Source organism: Mytilus galloprovincialis, chromosome 4 (genome assembly GCF_965363235.1).
Source record: "Mytilus galloprovincialis chromosome 4, xbMytGall1.hap1.1, whole genome shotgun sequence".
Taxonomy (NCBI): domain Eukaryota; kingdom Metazoa; phylum Mollusca; class Bivalvia; order Mytilida; family Mytilidae; genus Mytilus; species Mytilus galloprovincialis.
The window spans coordinates 3,888,300-3,910,053 of record NC_134841.1 but is presented as its reverse complement, the minus strand read 5'-3'; the positions used below and the strand labels follow the sequence as shown (position 1 = coordinate 3,910,053).

The window sequence follows — 21,754 nt, the reverse complement described above, 5'->3', positions numbered from 1 at the left end:
TTCCATTTTCAACTGTTCTAGAAAATAAACAAATAAAAATAAACACTTGTTTACTGGCTGTCATCAATGTGGATTATTGGTTTTTAAGGTGTTGTACGGACCAATATTTAAGGTATTGCTTGCTATTTATTAATTTTATACATTGATATAATCATGCTGACATCAGGATCAATTTTGAAAAGAATATCATATATCCATTTTTGTTGAAATTAAGCCCAACAGGATGTTTCTCAAAATTTACAACAAAATACTTAAGTTTTTTTACCACAATTTTGGTGGGCCTTAATAACAATCTCACTGTGTACAATGTATTAACTCCAATAGAATAATTGTCATTGATTTAGCTGACAATCACTTTTGACAATGTAAAATCACTATGACACAGACGAGGGAAATTGCTGGTATTGTAAAGTGACAAAACTAATTACAACCTGCCATAGTATACCTATGACTTTCAACAAGAGAATAGTTTCTGTATACCCCTCCCCTCCATATTAACAAAAAATCAACACTTACAAAAAGTTGAGCTGATTTTTTACTAAAGCATGCAGTGTGTACTGTACAAACTTACATAAGTATTCAGGGCATCATTTGCTTCTCTTTCAGATAATCCATTAGTTAGATTAAATATTGTGTTGTAATTTCTTTCAATTTTCTACAAAAAAAAACAACGGAATAATCATTAGCATTGTATAGAGTTGAGAATTGTTTTGCTGTTTTATTTAATTTACTTACAGAAATAAGATGTGCCAATACTTTAATATACAACTGCATACCAAATACCAAATATCATTTATGTAGGTTTGAATTTACCCTTAAACTTACCTAATCAAATACTAATACTAATACATTGTATCCACTGCTAGATCAGTACACCAAAGTCTGTTTTTTAAACTTTGTCAAAATCACAGAGATTTTATAACAATTGGTTTGTTGTGAGGCCTAAATAAAATTAAATCTTATTTGTAAGAATTTCTGCTCCAAATTTTCTTATTTAATTTTGACTGGTAATATTTTTTGCATGTCAGATTTCCTAATATGTTTTTGATACCAGAACATTTCTATTGTGTATTGTTTTGAAATTTGTAGATAAAAGCACACAAGCTTGACTCTTACAAATGTTGAAGTATAAACTTTATCAACATTATCACTTTTGGTTTGCAAAATAATTCAGAAGTACTGAAATAAAACACCACATTTTATATAGCTAGATATATTTGGTGAAATTGTTGTACTAATTCAGAGGGCAATCAGAAACATTGTTAATTGTAGCATACATTGTACATGTACATGGATTCCACTGTTAAACTTCTAGATACAAACATAAAATACACCCAGATTCAATGAATAAGTTTTTTTTTAATTCTTGCTGCCCCTTAATTTGCAACCATAGGTCACCTGGAAAATCTAAAGAAATTTTTCTTGGTATGCCTTTATCAGGTTGTGATGGTAGGATGGGATGTATATCACAAATTTTGTTTGTAAGAAAATAGCAAAAATACATTCATGACATTGTAAGCTATATAAAAACTTTCTCCATTTCTGGAAGGAAAATAGAAATAAAGTATTACTAAGACATGTAAGAGATCAAGGTAAATTTAAAACCTATGTTTCCTTTAAAACTTTATATCTTCACAAAATTTGTCAGACGACTTTATAAAATTGAGAATGGAAATGGGGAATGTGTCAAAGAGACAACAACCGGACCATAGAGAAGGCTATTTGTGATTCTGTGACATCTGCACTATTGACATCATACAACAATCACTTTCCTATGTGGAACCAGACAATTTTAATTGTGATGTTAAAATTTTACAGGAACTTTTTGAATGTCCACTATTGTTGGAGAAAGAGCGATAAGGTGAGAAAGCGCGATAAGGTGTATCATTGTATGGATAAATCTGCAACAGATCAATTTATAACAGTTCTTTGAAATGAATCAGTTCCGCCGGTTGACCTGAACAATCAACTCTTTCTATGAAATTATAACATAAAAATTCTGACATTGGAATTGCTGGAAAGTAAATGAATGTGAAAGTAGTCTATTCTAATTGGTGAAATTCTCCCAAACATACCTCAGACAACTCATCTTTTGGTTCTATCACTGAAGACTGAACAATTCTTGGAGGTTGTTGCTTATTTAGTGATTCCATTTGCTATAATGTGTCTTATATGACAAAAAGAAAATAACATCTTATTCACAAGTTCATGTGTAAAGGCTCCTATGAAAATAATTGACAGGGGAGATAACTCAAATAGTTTCTTTCAATCACACCGCCATTTTTCGTGCTTCAATTCTTAAATGGTAAATTTACAGCTATGCAGCAAGAGAGGCTGTATTCGTTTAAATTGTAATTTAAAAAGCAATAAACCAATTTATAAAGCATAAAATGACACCATATTATGCTCTTGAACACCGAAAACAAAGCAAAATTGTTCTGCAAGTTTTCCCTGTGTGATAACCGGAAGTAATCAAGCACTTCATTTCTTACAAGAAAAATAGGTACGTCAATCCCGAAAATAAACGGTGTTGTTTCGTCACTCTGAATTTCTTTATTTATTTTAACTGTATATCGGATCCTTGTAGTGCTTTGGACAGTTTTCGCGACTTTTAGTTTACTCTTGATTATAATTTAGGCACCCATCATTCATATTTGGGGAAGATGGAGCAGTATATCCCAAAAAAATAGTATATGTTCTATTTATGTCTCTGATATATATCTAAGATCTAAGAACATATATGTTTCAGTGACTGAGACAAAAATAATCTGTCTGTTTGTCTTTAAATTTTCTTTCTAGCTATGGTTAAACTGTTGCTAATAATCCAACTTATGTGGTATAAGTTATCTGGTTATTTCGAGTTTAGCTTTGTTGGTCGGATTGTTGTCACTTTGACATATTCCCTATTTTCATTCTCAATTTTGTCTATCAAAATTACAACTCAGATATATCAATTAATAAAGGTGTGAAATTTACTGTGACGAGACAAAAAAAAATAACAACACCAGGGTGTCCCTCCCTTGAATCCTTCCCTTTTCAAATAATTCAGTGATTCATTCAATTCACCTGGTCATGTTCTTTGCGAGTAAATAAACCATATCTGCTATGGTCTAAGAAAATAACGGCTTGAGAATCACAAGGTACAAATCATTGAGTAACTGTTATTTTTAAAACACCCAGTGGCAAATATTTCATGCATGTAACAGTGAACATGGGGACTTATTTGACAAAAAGAAAGGTTCTCTACGTTGTCACTGTGGATGAACAATTTAGACACACGTCAGAAAGAGTTATATTTGCTTTTGGCAAATTTTGGTTAATAAAGAATTGAATTGAAATAGGCGCCACATAATTGACATTCAAAACGTTCATTTTACTTCAAAGAAAATGACCCTCTCTCATCCTAAGGTTTCACAAATGAATAAAATTCATGGCAGAATAGTTTCGAACTTGCATGTATACAGACTTATCATTCGTATATGGGTTTAAAATTTTTTTGTGTCTACTCGAATAGTTCAAAAGTTTAAAGACTTAGGAATTCTTACTTTTCGCATTATGATTTTCTTGATCACTCATTCGATCAAATTTATTCGACATTTGTCAAGACGACATGTGGTCTTAATAAAACAGGTTATATATTTGTGCTACCGGTATAAGTAATTAATTACGGTTAAGCAGTTATTATGAAAGACACCAACAACAATATAATTGATTGATTAATTGATTAATGGAGTTTTAACACCACTTTCAGCTCTATTGTGTTATGTCGTGGCGGTCAGGGTTTTTTTTTTTTAGAGTGGAGGAAGACGTTTCCCGAAGAGAACCAACGACCTTCGGTAGGAGAACCAACAATCCTAAGATTGGAGCCTAGCGCAAGTGCCACATACTGGATTCAAACTTAAAACCTCGGTGTTGAAAAAACTTAAAACTTTCACTTGGACATTGTTACAAATAAACATTATTTCGAAAATATATCAGTGATTTCATATAAGAATAAAAATATATGAACACAAAAATTTTTGATTTGAAAAATTGTTTGTCTATCAAGATACCATGGGAACTTTTCCCAACTTTCTATGATTATGTTTTGTCACTGGACGTTAAGTAACCAACAATCAATCAATCTATACATGCATATGTGTATTCAGTGTGTCAACCTAGTAATAATATCAATAACAGTGGTTTAGTTTACACACTAAACACTGCATTTCATAGAAATATATAGATATTACGGAAGGAAATAATAGATAAAAAAAATAATATTATTAACTTAAAGTTATATTCTAACTTATGTGTACTATTTTATATTCTTTAATCAATAAAATATTTGTAATGTTCAGAGCACATTGATAACATTATTTGTTCACATACAACTGTTCTAACAACGTGAAATCCCTTCCGCGCGGTTGCCATTCGGTATTCGAGAATGAAAACTTGAAAGAATATCTAAACAGGCGGAAACCCATTTAAGATTAAACAAAAGGTAAAAAAGAAAAAGTTGTATATTTGAATTGTTAACATCTGTTTTTATGGGCTTGAACAGTTTAATAAAGATGCATTATTTAGGATTTTATGCATCTCATATAAGTGTATATACTTGAATTATAGTATGAAGCTTCGAGACTTTTTCAAAATTTTAAATTTAAGACAAATTTTCATAATACAGTCGATTGTGGCTGGTTTAAATCAAAGTGGATCTTTTTTGTTCATAGCTGAGACTACTATAACATGTGTTATAGTAGTCTCAGTTCATAGGCATAAATTTCGTCGAAAAAAAAAGGATTACATAGATATAAGAAGATGTGGTATGAGTGCCAATGAGACAACTATACATCTAAGTCACAATTTGTAAAAGTTAACCATTATAGGTCAAAGTGCGATCTACAACAATGTATACATGTCAACTTTTATATATATAGGTAAAAACGCAAATGTCTTGTCTTGTCAAATTTGTTCAGATGTATCAAAAGTATAGCACAAATGTCAGGATTATCTTTAACTGAGTTTTACTGTGCGTATTGTTGTGCGTTTTTTTTTTCTACATTGGCAAGCAGTATAAGGGGAGGGTTTGGATCTTAAATCATGTTGACATTTTTTACGTCTATCTCAAGTCAGGAGCCTCTGGCCTCTGTTAGTCTTGTATGATTTTCAATTTAAGTTTTTTTTTTGTGTATAATTCGGAGTTTAGTATGACGTCCATTATCATTTTATGTTGGAATGTGTTCATTTTAGGTACAAAATATGTTCTTTTTTGATAAATCCCATAGACTTGTGTTGCGACTTTTGTGTTTTCTCATAAATTACTGCATATTGTACCGGTATGTATATGTTATTACAAAACAAGACAAGACAATATTTTATTTGAGTCTCACCTCTTATAAAACATTTACATAATATTATAATTTCACATATATATTGAATTGAATTGAATAATAAACAAGAGCCACTCTAAAAAGAGTTATTAGAGACTTTAAAATGGCATATACAGTTGTTACAGTGAATTTGTATAATCAGGGATTATGTAGAATCCCTGAAATAATTAGTAATTAAATATAATCCCTGAAAATGACCAGTGATTTTACATAATTCTAACTATTCTAAAAATCTTTTTTCGTCTCTCTCATTGAGTCCATCAGGTTCAAGAGTTCGTAATTGGTGCATCCAAAATCTCTCTCTTTTTTTTTTTTTTTTTTTTTTTTTTTCTTTTTGGATGCACCAGTTACGAACTCTTGAACCTGATGGACTCAATGAGAGAGACGAAAAAAGATTTAAAAGCAAATCAAAACCATAATTATTTTAAAATCATACAAATTAATTTATAGAAATTCATACAATTAATCGAACATCTATAAATGTGTTAAACTTTTATTCCAACTTCATGTAGTTGTAGCTACAAACATATTTTTGCAACATCAATCAATATGTTACACTTTTCCTCAAATCTTGTATAGACTAAGCTACAAAAATATTTTTTTGTCATGCATTAGATTTCACCTTGAGAGATGCACACGCCTGATGAAGCTAATTTGTTTAGCGAAATATTGCGTATTTCTATTTAAAATCTAATAGAACTTTTAATGTATAAATTAGCGTGTTTAAGTTATATTCTTAGACATTTATATAATTTTAATTCAGTAACTGTATCGGTTTATTTTCACAAACTGATCCACGCTTAAATAGATTGAATGTTGATTGTTGCTATTTTTAGACATTATATATATATATATATATATGTACACACATAAAAATTACAGTGTTATTGAAATACTTAAATCACTTGGACGGACATAATTCTTTTTCGAATTTGTTCCATGTTTTGAAATTACAACAGATTGTTCACAGATTTTGAAGTAGACTTACAATTAATTACATTCACGATCCGATATCTGACCTTTCACGATCCGATCGCAATGTATGACCAATAACAACCTTTTAAAGGCATACGATACAGTTTTTATCCCATATTGACAGTTTGCTGACAATTTGCATGTAGGCTATTTTTTGCCAGATTAAATCAAATGTGTAATAAAAAATATACCTTCAAGTGCTACTTTTTGAGTAAAAAGAAGTTGAAATTTTATATATTTGCTCAAAATTCGGATTTGTGGACGTTTTTTTTTTCCTTTCGACAGAAATACATAACTTGTTTGTTTTAAAAGATAAACACAAGCTGTATTTTTGTTAAATTATTTGTTTATTTGCAAATTCTATTTTATATAAATGTAGTTTAAATTTGTGCAATTTGTTTTTTTTAAATAACTCATATTTATGAAATGTTCACGAATGTAGAACAAAAACATTATTTTTTGCTGTATATTTAATTATTTTTTTTAATTTAAAAAAATTGCACTATTTACGATTTCTTGAAAATTTGAACACAATATCGTCTTATCGGCCATGAACTCGTTTTAAATTAAATAAGTTTGAATGATAAAAATCAGTTGAAAACTGAATCTTTTCCTGATAAGTCATAGTTTGACGTCGCGAAAATAACAATTTACGTTAGTAACGTCAATACCTCCCCTGTAACTAACGTATGCCGTTAATATACTATTCTTCAATAATAAACTGTACACCCTTGGCAATGGTGATTCGGGCGACCCTCCTTTTTTTTTTTTAACCCGGAATATAAATGACTATTAAAGACTTCTCAAGTTGATATTCAAATGAAGTCACGGTTGAATATTAAAGTCAGAGCGATCTGATCCTTCCAGAGGTATCCATGCTGGCTTTGGACCTGTCTCTCTTGTGTCTGAAAAAAGTTGTTATTTTGTTTTAAAAATCTGCAATCAACACAATTCTTTAAAAAGTAAAACCAAGAACGTTATTTTTTTTGCATGAGACACCCGCTGAAGATGGTCCTGACTTTAAGCAGGCACACGAATTTGTGTCATTGTTAAAATATTTTGGCTCGCCTGGCATAAAACGTGTGATGTGATTGCCAATGACCGACTCTCCACCATAGACTGAATGACACAGAAGTTTACAACTATAGGTTCCCGTCACGGACTTCAACAATGTCCACCATAGACGGAATGACACAGACGTTTACAACTATAGGTTCCCGTCACGGACTTCAACAATGTCCACCATAGACTGAATGACACAGAAGTTTACAACTATAGGTTCCCGTCACGGACTTCAACAATGTCCACCATAGACTGAATGACACAGAAGTTTACAACTATAGGTTCCCGTCACGGACTTCAACAATGTCCACCATAGACTGAATGACACAGAAGTTTACAACTATAGGTTCCCGTCACGGACTTCAACAATGTCCACCATAGACTGAATGACACAGAAGTTTACAACTATAGGTTCCCGTCACGGACTTCAACAATGTCCACCATAGACTGAATGACACAGAAGTTTACAACTATAGGTTCCCGTCACGGACTTCAACAATGCGCAAATGAAGCTATAAATGGCACAAAATAACAAATGAACAAAAAAATAAAATGAGAAAACTGATGACATGATTTATGTACTAAACAATAAACAAAATCAAATATGATATACAGCAACACACTGAATAATGACAAAAAATAATGACACTCAAAAATAAGAGACAAGAGCATTTTGATACCATCTGGGACTTGTCCCGGATACAATGTGGAATGCATTCAGTAAAGAATTATTTTTATAATTCAATTTGTCATTTATTTTTTACAGATCCTTATGGCAAAACTAACATAATACATTGTTGTATCTAATAGCACAATTCATTATGTACTGAAAATCTTACCGGATATTTTCAACCTCTTCCTTTTTCCAGGGACGTTCTATACTAAAGTTAGTATACAAAGTCTGCTTTTTCACTAAATACTTAACAATTATCATGTGCCACACAGTGGTACATAAACATTCAACTCAAATTATAATCTTTTCTTCCGTATTTTTGTTCTCTTTTCATGTAAATATAAAAAATGAATTTTCAACAATGTCTTTTGTCATAAATAAATATAAATTCAAATGTATTGCTAATACACTTGTATGTAGGTTTCAAAATTGATGTGTTGTATTTCAACGATTGTAATTCTTGAAAACTAAAAAAAATAAAAATAAAAAATAATGTTGGTTTGAATGATCCTTATGGTGTCTTGCATAAAATGAGTGTTTTTTTTTTGTTTTTGTTTAATTCCTTTACAGTTAACACAATGGGTAAATCACCACACAAACATTTGTTGCGTTATATGATGAAAACTACTATGACTACTATACTGTAGTAGCTTGAGAAATCATGACAGTCAGGTAAAAGTTCACAAAATGCCTCGCTTCATATTTTCATCGAACTATCACCAACTGACCATTACGGGCTATCGCGCTTAAATATGTAAATGACGATTATTTCACTCAAGTTATTCTATAATATCTCAAAAAACTTATATAAAAAAATGTTGAGTGGTATAAGGGAAGTAATCTCTTTTTTGTTCAGACCGGAAGTGATTTGCATGTGGTTTCATCATCATACGGGACCGGTTAAAAAGGTAGTCACTGTCATACGTGCTCTACAGTAATAACAAACGTCAAGGAAAGCGATCATGGCTTCAACAGGCGGTAAGTGATAAAAGCAATAGTTTAAGACAACAAATTATTTGTTTATTTATATGAAGTTAAGAATAAAAATCACTCGTATCACTTATAAACAAGTCCATATTTTCGGCCCAAAATAATAAGTCCAAATAATTATGACGTCTTCGAAGGCTATTATAATTGTTTTCTTTGACGCCTTACTTCGACGTAAGCCGTCAAAGAAAAAAAAACATAATAGCCTTTCAAGACGTCATAATTATTTGGACTACAAAATAATATAATTCAGATATGTCAGATATCTATGTCAGTTGAATATTAATGAATTGAAATTTAAATATTCACTATAAAAAAAAAAATAATGCATAAATTTAATCACTAGATTTACAGGTTGGTAACATATGAGTAACTATTCCTCAAAAATGAGTCAAACATAATGTTATCATAATAAAAAGAAGATGTGGTATAATCTGATAATTGCTAATGACTGAATGAGACAACTCTCCACAAAAGATTAAATAACTAGGAAATTTGAAGAAACTCAAAGAATTATCAACTTTTTTTTTACTGGAAACAATATGATGATCCTAACAATGTTTTACAAGTCATGTGAAAACGGACAGAAAAGAAAAAAAATAATTTTGTGCAAATGCAGGAAAATATAAAAAAAAGTTAGAAAATAAAGAGTTAACGATTTTGAGTTCATTAGTACAAAATGTAGTAGTTTGATTGATTTATTGTCTGTAGTTTTTATTTTCTTGTTTTTTCTACTGTAATATTACCTTTTCAAAAGAAGGGTCCAATTAAAAGATGTCCCCAATGGACATATTTTTAATAATTGGACCCTTCTTTTAGAAAAGTTGTTTCAAATATAATGAATTTTTTAACATTTCCATCAAACCACATAACATTACAGCAAAAAGGTGAAAATTATGCTCTAGACAAAAAAAAACACCTCTGTCCATAAACATGATAAACGATGTATAAATTTGTTGACCCAGAACATGATTATTTTATATTTTTAAATTTTAGAGGCAATTTATACATCTGAGACATTAGGTAATGATGAATCTGGTGATGGAACAGAGAGTAAGCCATACAAGACAGTTATACAGGTAATAATCTGGTGATGGAACAGAGAGTAAGCCATACAAGACAGTAATACAGGTAATAATCTGGTGATGGAACAGAGAGTAAGCCATACAAGACAGTAATACAGGTAATAATCTGGTGATGGAACAGAGAGTAAGCCATACAAGACAGTAATACAGGTAATAATCTGGTGATGGAACAGAAAGTAAGCCATACAAGACAGTAATACAGGTAATAATCTGGTGATGGAACAGAGAGTAGGGCCAAAATTAAAAATATGTTTGTTTCCCCTCCCCCCACCCGGGTCAAAAATAAGCCCCCGGCTCAAAAAATTATTTTCCACAAAAAAATCGAAATTATTTTTTTCCTGAAAATAATTTGTTTCCATTTTTGGAAAGTGCTTGAAAGCAGAAGGATTGATAATCTAAATAAATACACTCAAATTGAGCACAAACAACTGATAAGTGGCCTGGACTGGACAAGTCAAACCATTCATGCGACCATGCTATGACAATCACATCCAGTTAAAAAAAAAAAAAAAAAAAAAAAAAGAACCTGCCTTCCTAGTCTGTTTACAAAGGGTAGACCCGGGGAAGGGGAAACACATTCTTTTAAATGTGGCCTAAGCCATACAAGATAGTAATACAGGTAATAATCTGGTGATGGAACAGAGAGTAAGCCATACAAGACAGTAATACAGGTAATAATCTGGTGATGGAACAGAGAGTAAGCCATACAAGACAGTAATACAGGTAATAATCTGGTGATGGAACAGAGAGTAATCAATACAAGACCGTAATACAGGTAATAATCTGGTGATGGAACAGAGAGTAAGCCATACAAGACAGTAATACAGGTAATAATCTGGTGATGGAACAGAGAGTAAGCCATACAAGACAGTAATACAGGTAATAATGATTAATAATTTAAAAAATGGAAATGAAAGAAAGTCTTTGTTTTAAATTGTGTGTTTATATCTATGTTCTGGAGGTCTAAGGGATATTAGTATTTTTCACAAACTATAAGTTTAGTCATTCCTTCACCAACATCTACAAGAGCTTATTACTTTATTCAATGATAGTCTAAAAATTGTTTGTTTATTTTCAGGCAATGAGACATGCTGGAAAGGAACCATTTCCAACAATTATGGCAGATTGTGTGAAAGCAGAGGGAAAGGCAAGTTCATTGTCAGTTACAATATTATATTTCAATTAAATTCTTACTTACTGTGGATAAACAAAAAAGTTTTCATTTTTAGCTGAAGCAAAATAGATGTATATATTTATTAAAACCAAATACATGTAGTCATTCATTTTGAGTCTTATCTTTACTATTAAACTTCAAAATAAAATTAACTCGTCTATATCAAACATTATGAAGTATGATAGACCTGAATTTAAGACATGTCCAGGTATGATGCACATAACTCCAGTATGTTTTTCTTAATCAGTCTTGTTTTACATACATGTACATTACATTTTGTCCATTTTGTACAGGCAAAAAAATATCATTTCAGTTGGACAATATTTGTCAGTTTGTTGAAATTATTGTCAGATAACACAGTAGTATTTTGAAATGTTTGTTTACTAATAGTAATAAATGAGTACACAGAGGTATTATGTAAATGTTTACAAGACAGCAAGCCTGTAACAAATAAATTAATCATCACTGTTATAAAAGTTTTCTCAACAAAAGGTTGTGTGCTTACATGTAAGCTGCAAACTTTGCTTGGTTTAAAGTTAGGTCAAACATAATAATTTCTTTGGTGCTTTAAGTCAATGAGGCACATGGATATACCACTGATTTCAAGTATACTATAGGATAAATTTCTTCATGTTCTTTTCATTATTCTAACAGCAATTTGAGCCAGTATCAAAATCCCAGTTGAAGAAAGTAACGAAGATATGGCAAAGAGAACAAAACAAGTCTTCAGACAAAGAAAAAAGAGAGGTTTGTAAGAATGGTTTATTATCTAGTTGTAATTTATCACAGTTCATGCTGTCCATAAATGGAATTAAGCTAACATTATATGTAAACTTTATGACAATTATAAACAGCAATGGTCTTAACAGGTAACTAGTATAATCTTTTACATTATTAGATATTATTAAATAATACGATTAAAACAGCCCTATACTACCACAACGGCATGTGTCATACTGGTGACATCGTCCTGGTTATATAAATAACGTAAACTATATTGTTTTTTGGCCTTGTCCAATTTTTCCAATACAGACTGGCAATGAATCCTGAATTACATGTAAACATATATTGTGCATGTAATTCAGGATTCATTTCTAGTCTGTATTGGAAATATTGGCCCGATATTCACATCATTGCAAGTCCGTATTGGAAAAATTGGCCCTATATTCACATTTGATGTATGTAATACAGCATTTAGAACAAGTCTGTATTGAAAAAGTTGGATTATTTCATAAAAGTGTTATGAACTGGCTGTTTCTGTGTTGGCACTGGTATAGATTCTCTGTCAGCTTTATTGACCCTCGACCCTATCAACATAATCAATAAACAACTCAAGACGGAAAAAAGAGGTAGCAATTAAGACAAACAACATCAGACATCTCATGGTACTAATAGATGGAGAGTTGTCTCATTGGCACTCAAACAACATCAGACAACTCATGGTACTCATGGATGGCAAGTTGTCTCATTGGCACTCAAACAACATCAGACAACTCATGGTACTCATGGATGGCGAGTTGTCTCATTGGCACTCAAACAACATCAGACAACTCATGGTACTCATGGATGGCGAGTTGTCTCATTGGCACTCAAACAACATCAGACAACTCATGGTACTCATGGATGGCGAGTTGTCTCATTGGCACTCAATCAACATCAGACAACTCATGGTACTCATGGATGGCGAGTTGTCTCATTGTCACTCAAACAACATCAGACAACTCATGGTACTCATGGATGGAGAGTCGTCTCATTGGCACTCAAACAACATCAGACAACTCATGGTACTCATGGATGGAGAGTCGTCTCATTGGCTCTCAAACAACATCAAACAACTCATGGTACTCGTAGATGGAGAGTCGTCTCATTGGCACTCAAACAACATCAGACAACTCATGGTACTCATGGATGGCGAGTTGTCTCATTGGCACTCAAACAACATCAGACAACTCATGGTACTCATGGATGGCGAGTTGTCTCATTGGCACTCAAACAACATCAGACAACTCATGGTACTCGTGGATGGAGAGTCGTCTCATTGGCACTCAAACAACATCAGACAACTCATGGTACTCGTGGATGGAGAGTCGTCTCATTGGCTCTCAAACAACATCAGACAACTCATGGTACTCGTGGATGGAGAGTCGTCTCATTGGCACTCAAACAACATCAGACAACTCATGGTACTCGTGGATGGAGAATCGTCTCATTGGCTCTCAAACAACATCAGACAACTCATGGTACTCATGGATGGAAAGTTGTCTCATGGGCTCTCAAACAACATCAGACAACTCATGGTACTCGTGGATGGAGAGTCGTCTCATTGGCTCTCAAACAACATCAGACAACTCATGGTACTCGTGGATGGAGAGTCGTCTCATTGGCACTCAAACAACATGGTACTCATGGATGGAGAGTCGTCTCATTGGCACTCAAACAACATCAGACAACTCATGGTACTCATGGATGGAGAGTCGTCTCATTGGCTCTCAAACAACATCAGACAACTCATGGTACTCATGGATGGAGAGTCGTCTCATTGGCACTCAAATAACATCAGACAACTCATGGTTCTCATGGATGGAGTGTCGTCTCATTGGCACTCAAATAACATCAGACAACTCATGGTACTCATGCATGGAGAGTCGTCTCATTGGCACTCAAATAACATCAGACAACTCATGGTACTCATGGATGGAGAGTCGTCTCATTGGCACTCAAACCACATCTTCCTAAAGCTTGGTTCAGACACGAAATGTAGTAGACATTCCTTAGTTTTACCTTTACCCAAGCCTCTCTTTCCTTATCTAAGACTGTCACACATGTTTGTAACTTGACTTTTTCTATTATAAGTGAAAAAGATATATGTTATGTATTTAATGGTTGCTTCTTTATAGTATGAAATCAACACTGTTGCTTCTTTTTGTCAGATTGACTTATTTTATTTGTCCAAAATTGTCATACTGCATGTATATATACATATTTTTTTAGAAAGAAGATATGGAAAAAAGAATGAAGAATTTAGAGGAAGCTAAAGACATTAAAATTGCTCAAGATGCAAGTTTGCCAGCCCCCAAAAAGGTACTTTTTATTTCAGTTTTTAAGCTATTGTAGTCATGTCTGTTTTTATGTTTTTGTTGGTAATTTTTTAACACAAATTTGTAAATGAGATTTTTTCATTTGATCAGAAATAGATTAATTTAGAAGTATTTCATTAAAAATAGAATTTTTGGGAGTTCTTTGATATGCCAATTCTAACAATGCATTTAGATTTTAGATATTAGACAATAAAAGGTAAATGTCAAATTTCAAATCTTTCAGATAAAGATTAGAGATACAGTTACAAACAGAAATACAAGAGTAAAAATTAGTGGCTGGGTACATCGATGTAGAAGACAAGGTAAAAAAAGTTTGTGGTGGTGATCTTTAATTTCAGTAAATCACATCTTGTTGTCTGAGCACAGTCATATTATATATTTTGATAAGACTTCTTTTTAGCTTGAAATATATAGGTCAGATGTCATCATAAATGAGTAGTCATATAAATACCTCTTTTTTATTTTTATTTATAATAAATAAAAAATTAGTTGGGTTTGTGTCTAATTAATTTTCTGTCTCAAGGTATTAAATGATGCTCATCCTTTATTTTGGCTGATCATAGTCCATTATTTCTTCAATTTGGCTGAGAAATTCTTATACTAAATGGTCTTTCTGGCGCAAATAGGATACTATGAATTCTTATGACATAACCAGAAAAAAGTAAACTGTAGTTATGATCCGTGAATTCAATGCTTTTTATTGGACTTTTGATGTTTACTTTAAAAAGAGAATATATTAGATTTTATGTTGATTTATTTGTTTATAGAATTGTTTTAAAAATTATTGTAAAACATAGAAGGAACAGCAAGTTTGTGGTAAATGATAATCACCTGTGGATATTACCAATGTTATTTCAACTGATCGGGCAGAGTTTACGTTTTAATTTGCATACGGACAATCTATTTGAAGATGTGTGTGATAAGCATGATTGCCATTATAACTATTACTGATTTCTAATCACCTATCAGTGTCATCAAAGGAATTTATAAAAGAATGACTGGACACTTCATTAATTAGTTTATCCTAAAACACCTATCTATAGATGGACTGGTTTATTATGAGCGAACTGGTTAAACTCCGCCCAGTCAAGTGAAATAAATCGAGTAATGATATACCTTAATATAAGTTCTATAACTCTGTAGAGAATAGGATAAATGTTTATCTGATATTTACTGTTTTGTTATTTTAAGGAAAAAATCTGATGTTTATAGTTTTAAGAGATGGAACAGGGTTTCTACAGTGTGTTTTATCTGATACATTGGTAAGAATAATTGTACATATACTTTATAAAATTGTTTCAACTGCTTTTCCTATTGCCTTTTAAAAATTGTTAGGCTTAAATTGAAATATTGTTTGTTTGCAGTTTACCGACCGACCCTTGAAAATCCTCCCGACTGTGAAAATTTTATTGTTTTAAATTTGAAGAAATTTTTTTTAATACTTCTATTGACGCGATCCGGAACTTTGGGTCCTTTCGGAAATGATTTAAAGTCTGGGTCAATTACGCATTTCAAGTTCAGTTTTTCTTAGCTTCCCGTCAAGCGTTCATGTGACCATTTAATGATAAAGCACATGGAAATTGTTTACAGGTATCCATGAAGTCACGGAGGAGTACTTTACGCTGTCGTCTCGTGTCAATTTTAAGACAAATAACAAACAAAAAAGTTTATTGGTAAACTGTTTATACAGATTCAGGCACATGTAATGATGTGTGATGATATCATTGACGATGATGCAGCGGATATTCATAACTGACACGATAACCATTCTGTCTCAAACAAATCGGGTACAGAATCTGTGGAGCCTGACTTTATTGGACAAATTTCAGTGGTTAAATAATTCGACAGCAGCTTGAAGTATGGCATATTTTCTACAAATCGTTGTGAAGACGACAAAGATGAAACCACTCCTCCGTGACTTAAATCTTCATGGATATCTGTAAACACGCCTGTACGGAGGAAGGGCTCATTTGAAATGTTAATGGATATAGATCATGCCAAATCAATAAGAAGCAACCGAGTGGGTCTTTTCACCACCGAACACCGCCGAACACCTGAAAAACCACCAACCACTAAGAAAAACTTTGATATTATACAATAAAATGATAAAATAAATTAAATTACATATAATTTAATCAATTTTTCGATTTTTATGGGCATCATTTTTATGTTAAAATCGAAAATCAATACAAGAAAAAACGTCTCCGGATTCATCACTTTCCGGATTACATTGTGTGTGTTATAAAATTCAAATATATTCATAATCAGTAATCAGTTCAAGTATCCTGGATCTCTATTCATTGGTTAGATTTTTATATTTTTCTCTTTTATTATTATTGGTACAACTATTTTATAGAAGAGTTAGAAGAAGAAAAAATGGAAAAAGTATATTTGAGGTGTCCATGAGGGTCAGCGGAGTTCAAAAAGTGGGGTGTTATAAGACTCTTCCTTTCTGTTTTCTGTAGATATTCGGACTTTAAATCTTCTTATTTGTTGAATTAATAACTTGAATATCATATTTAATTCACATTGATAACGATAAAAGACAAAATAATAAACTTTTGGGGTGTTCGGTGGTGTTCGGTGGTGAAAAGACCTACCGAGAAGCAACCCTAACTACACAAAGCTGTAGAGAAAATGAATGGTTAGCTTGAAAAATAAATATACTCTCTCTATATTAAATCTATCTTCGATTGCAATGAGTATGCTCCTTTAGGATAAGGGGGGCTGCCCCACTCATTGCAATTATTCTTTTTCTTACAATATTAAATGTACCCAAACTGTGTGGCCTGTGTGAATTCAATTAAAACATGTCCTTGGGAGCTATGCTGCCATTTTTTTTTTTATGCATTAAAAACATTTCAGTACAGACCATTTACTTTTAATGGGGTGCTATGGATTTCACCCCAAACTTTAGATTTCTTTGGTTTTCATTAAAGCCTGGCAAAAATATAACCTTATCACATATAATTAAATATTGTTAGAAATATGAAAACAGTCGAATGTCTTAATACTTTTTTTTCAAGTTGCCTTTTTTTCAATTGAGGAAGATTCAATGGTTATTTTTTTTTTTTATTAAAAATACACTCTTTAATACATTGTCTTATAAATCTTTAATATCTACATTTTTCTGATGAAAATACTCTACTCATGAAAACATTCTAGTCAAGAAGCATACATGTCTGAATATATTTCTTTAAAACAGTTCTAGTCATAATGACATTCCTTGTTTATAAGTGTTCCAGTATTTAATAATTATACCATATTTTATGTCATAAATTGGATAATGACACTATGTTAAAGTTTCAGTTTTGGTTAAAAAGTTTTTTATCTGAAAATGCCTGTTCATTTGATGTTGGTTTTCAGCATGTCCAGTGTTTGTTGTTTTAAAATGTTTTTTTTTTCTTCACAAGAAACTTGGTTTAGTGTAACTGCTTGTTTAAACTGTATTTTGGCTGATAAAATAAAATATTTTTCCTACCTACTGACCCTTCAGTCTGAAGGTACAGTCGGAAAACTGCAAACAAACATATTTTTAAGGTTGGCCTTAGTAGCAATGTTATTTATGATAATTTTTTAAAAAGAAAAAAAATTTCAGAAACACCAAATAGACGAAGCAGACACATGACAAAAGGCTTAAAAGATATTACATAATGATCAAGGAAAACCTTTAATTATTTGTGTTCAGGCCTAAAATAAAATTTCATTTGTTTGGCATTGCCGCCCGACCCACTGAAAAACTTGACGCCCAAATAATTTTATTTGCGTTTCAGAAATTTATTTTTTTTTATTTAAAAAAAATCGAAATTGTGCCGGAAATTGATCGTATCCGCCGAGTTTGTTCCTGGCTTTACTTATTTCAAATCATGATCTTAAAAGCGCTTGCCTTACACTGTATTGGGAGCAAACATTTAAATGACATGGAATGAAAAAGTCTGCCAAAAGTAATGTCAAAGAGGCCGGCAGGGGAAGGCATCTCCCTATGCTGCAATGCATTGGTTAAGGGAGATGTATTTTATCAAAAATCAAATTTCAGCTATTCTTTGAAAGAAACGTTCTGAGAGACCTTGTAGAGGACTCAATTTTATCTTATGTAAAGCAGAAACAGATGATTTCTGCTTGACTTTGTCGCTTCATGAGATAGAAGTTTTTCACTGGGACATCACAGAACAAATATGCGTGGCTCTTACATTTGTTGAACTTATCAAATATTTGAAATTTATCATTGACAAATTTTCCCTTGAACCAGAGAACAAAGTATCTACTATAGTCAGAACCACAATGATGCATTCAAGATAATTATGGCTGTAAGCACCAAAGCTTAAAGACCATAATGATTTACAGGTTTATAGTAGTTTTGTACCAGTAGATGCTAGCCTGGAACAAAACATGCATATTTTAAAGACTAGCATCTTGTGTCAATTGAAGTACTTTCCCCTTTTCTTGCCTTTCTTCTTAACATGAATAAGATAATTCTTAAAACACTAAAGATACTGACAGAAACATATTTATAAATGTATCCAGTGTACTAGTGATGAATAAAATCCCCTCCTTTTCCACAATTCTAAGGGCTCATTAATTTATCTGTATTCATGTAATGCATGTCCAGATTTCTGTTAATCAAACAAGCATTACAACCCATAATTTATTTATCTGCAAAAATTGTCTGTCCTGCTGCATATTTCCATTTTGAATTTATCATACGTTTTCAACCTGAAAAACCTTGCACTTGGATAATATTAGTATAAACACCATGTCTATTTGTGCCAACCTTCCAAATTTTTAATATTTTGCTATCCTAATTTGCAACAGATCCTTTATCCTCAAAACTTATCAGGGGAAGTAGGCGTGTTTGTATGGTAGTTCGTCACACCTTACATGTATGATTACTAACCTCCAGGTATTGGTTTGAGCCCTAGTTGGGCAGTTGCAAAATTAAGGGTTGATTTTCATGTCAGATGTGATAAGGTTAGTCAGTTTCCTCCCACAGGTTGGCACTTTCCTTCAAGTACTACATTTTAGTACGGCACTAAAACTGACTGCCATGAAATTACCCATATGGTGTAGAAAGTGATGTTTATAAAACCAAAGCAAACAATCAAAGTTTTAAATCTTTGTCCATTTGTACAAGGAGACGTAGTGGTTGAGCCATTTAACTTGTGGTAATTTTACCAAACTGTGACCACAACTTCAAGATGTGACATCAGGCCTCTGTTCAATGGGCAGTCCCACAATAAAAGTTTCAATTTTCACGTCATACATTTTATATGGTTAATTTGTCAGTTTCCTGCCTCAGTTCTGTGTTTTTTTCTGGGTACTTTGGTTAACTTTGCCAATAAAACTGACTGTCTTACGTGAAATTATCCATATGATGTAGAATGTGACATTGATGGTTGACCCCTTTCAAAGAAACCACCAGCATGTACACACAACAATGCTGCAATGCTTTAGACAACATTGATCTAGAGACTTCATGATTTACATGTATAAGGCTTTTAAATGTAAAAAAAAAAAAAAAAATCCCTACCTACCTACCCACCTGCTAATAGTGTGGGTCGGCAATGCCAAACAAACAATTTTTTAAGGGTGGCCTCAGATTGTTTAAAGCAAACTGATTTGTTTACAAAATGCTTCAACACTTCTACGACATAAAATAATGTCAAACGTTTTTTACTAAGAATCAACAACAATTTTTGGTGAGAAAATATAAATGTGATTATTGTGTCATTGTTTGTAAGCTAATATCTTTTTTCTTTTTCTTAGATAAATACCATGTACATAACACTGTGGTGTAGACTGACAAGTAGAGAGTTTTAATCTGAACTCAAAAGACTTCTCATTAAGCATCAAAGATTACTTTGTTAAAGATAGTCTGTTAAATATAATAAATGTTATACTTGTATTACAGTGTCAGACATATGATGCTTTACTCCTTGCCACAGAGGCAGCTATTACTGTTAAATATAATAAATGTTATACTTTTATTACAGTGTCAGACATATGATGCTTTACTCCTTGCCACAGAGGCAGCTATTACTGTTAAATATAATAAATGTTATACTTTTATTACAGTGTCAGACATATGATGCTTTACTCCTTGCCACAGAGGCAGCTATTACTGTTAAATATAATAAATGTTATACTTTTATTACAGTGTCAGACATATGATGCTTTACTCCTTGCCACAGAGGCAGCTATTACTGTTAAATATAATAAATGTTATACTTGTATTACAGTGTCAGACATATGATGCTTTACTCCTTGCCACAGAGGCACCTATTACTGTTAAATATAATAAATGTTATACTTGTATTACAGTGTCAGACATATGATGCTTTACTCCTTGCCACAGAGGCAGCTATTACTGTTAAATATAATAAATGTTATACTTTTATTACAGTGTCAGACATATGATGCTTTACTCCTTGCCACAGAGGCAGCTATTACTGTTAAATATAATAAATCTTATACTTGTATTACAGTGTCAGACATATGATGCTTTACTCCTTGCCAGAGAGGCAGCTATTACTGTTAAATATAATAAATCTTATACTTGTATTACAGTGTCAGACATATGATGCTTTACTCCTTGCCACAGAGGCAGCTATTACTGTTAAATATAATAAATGTTATACTTGTATTACAGTGTCAGACATATGATGCTTTACTCCTTGCCACAGAGGCACCTATTACTGTTAAATATAATAAATCTTATACTTGTATTACAGTGTCAGACATATGATGCTTTACTCCTTGCCACAGAGGCACCTATTACTGTTAAATATGATAAATCTTATACTTGTATTACAGTGTCAGACATATGATGCTTTACTCCTTGCCACAGAGGCAGCTATTACTGTTATATATAATAAATGTTATACTTGTATTACAGTGTCAGACATATGATGCTTTACTCCTTGCCACAGAGGCAGCTATTACTGTTAAATATAATAAATGTTATACTTGTATTACAGTGTCAGACATATGATGCTTTACTCCTTGCCACAGAGGCAGCTATTACTGTTAAATATAATAAATGTTATACTTGTATTACAGTGTCAGACATATGATGCTTTACTCCTTGCCAGAGAGGCAGCTATTACTGTTAAATATAATAAATGTTATACTTGTATTACAGTGTCAGACATATGATGCTTTACTCCTTGCCACAGAGGCAGCTATTACTGTTAAATATAATAAATGTTATACTTGTATTACAGTGTCAGACATATGATGCTTTACTCCTTGCCACAGAGGCAGCTATTACTGTTAAATATTATAAATGTTATACTTGTATTACAGTGTCAGACATATGATGCTTTACTCCT

The 21,754-nt window shown here is 32.2% G+C and overlaps 2 protein-coding genes across 4 annotated transcripts in view; one reads left to right on the top strand and one right to left on the bottom strand.

The window, feature by feature from the left end:
- The window catches only part of LOC143071158 (integrator complex subunit 3-like), a 30,536-nt gene extending 28,047 nt beyond the window's left edge, over positions 1-2,489 (bottom strand). For both annotated transcript variants that reach the window (XM_076245296.1, XM_076245297.1), the window contains exons 1-2: positions 2,076-2,489; positions 572-655 (exon numbers count right to left, since the gene is read on the bottom strand). In XM_076245296.1, the coding sequence (XP_076101411.1) occupies positions 572-655; positions 2,076-2,153 (162 nt within the window). In that variant the 5' untranslated portion in view covers positions 2,154-2,489. The remainder of the gene's footprint in view (positions 1-571; positions 656-2,075) is intronic.
- A 6,431-nt stretch (positions 2,490-8,920) lies between these two features.
- LOC143071157 (asparagine--tRNA ligase, cytoplasmic-like) overlaps positions 8,921-21,754 on the top strand; it is a 28,720-nt gene continuing 15,886 nt past the window's right edge. The window contains exons 1-7 of one of the 2 annotated variants that reach the window (XM_076245294.1): positions 8,921-9,060; positions 10,066-10,148; positions 11,233-11,301; positions 11,983-12,075; positions 14,320-14,409; positions 14,650-14,728; positions 15,618-15,688. In XM_076245294.1, coding sequence (XP_076101409.1) covers positions 9,045-9,060; positions 10,066-10,148; positions 11,233-11,301; positions 11,983-12,075; positions 14,320-14,409; positions 14,650-14,728; positions 15,618-15,688 — 501 coding nt within the window. In that variant the 5' untranslated portion in view covers positions 8,921-9,044. Of the gene's footprint in view, positions 9,061-10,065; positions 10,149-10,948; positions 11,034-11,232; positions 11,302-11,982; positions 12,076-14,319; positions 14,410-14,649; positions 14,729-15,617; positions 15,689-21,754 lie in introns of those variants that run through there. The other variant, XM_076245295.1, reaches the window with a different exon arrangement.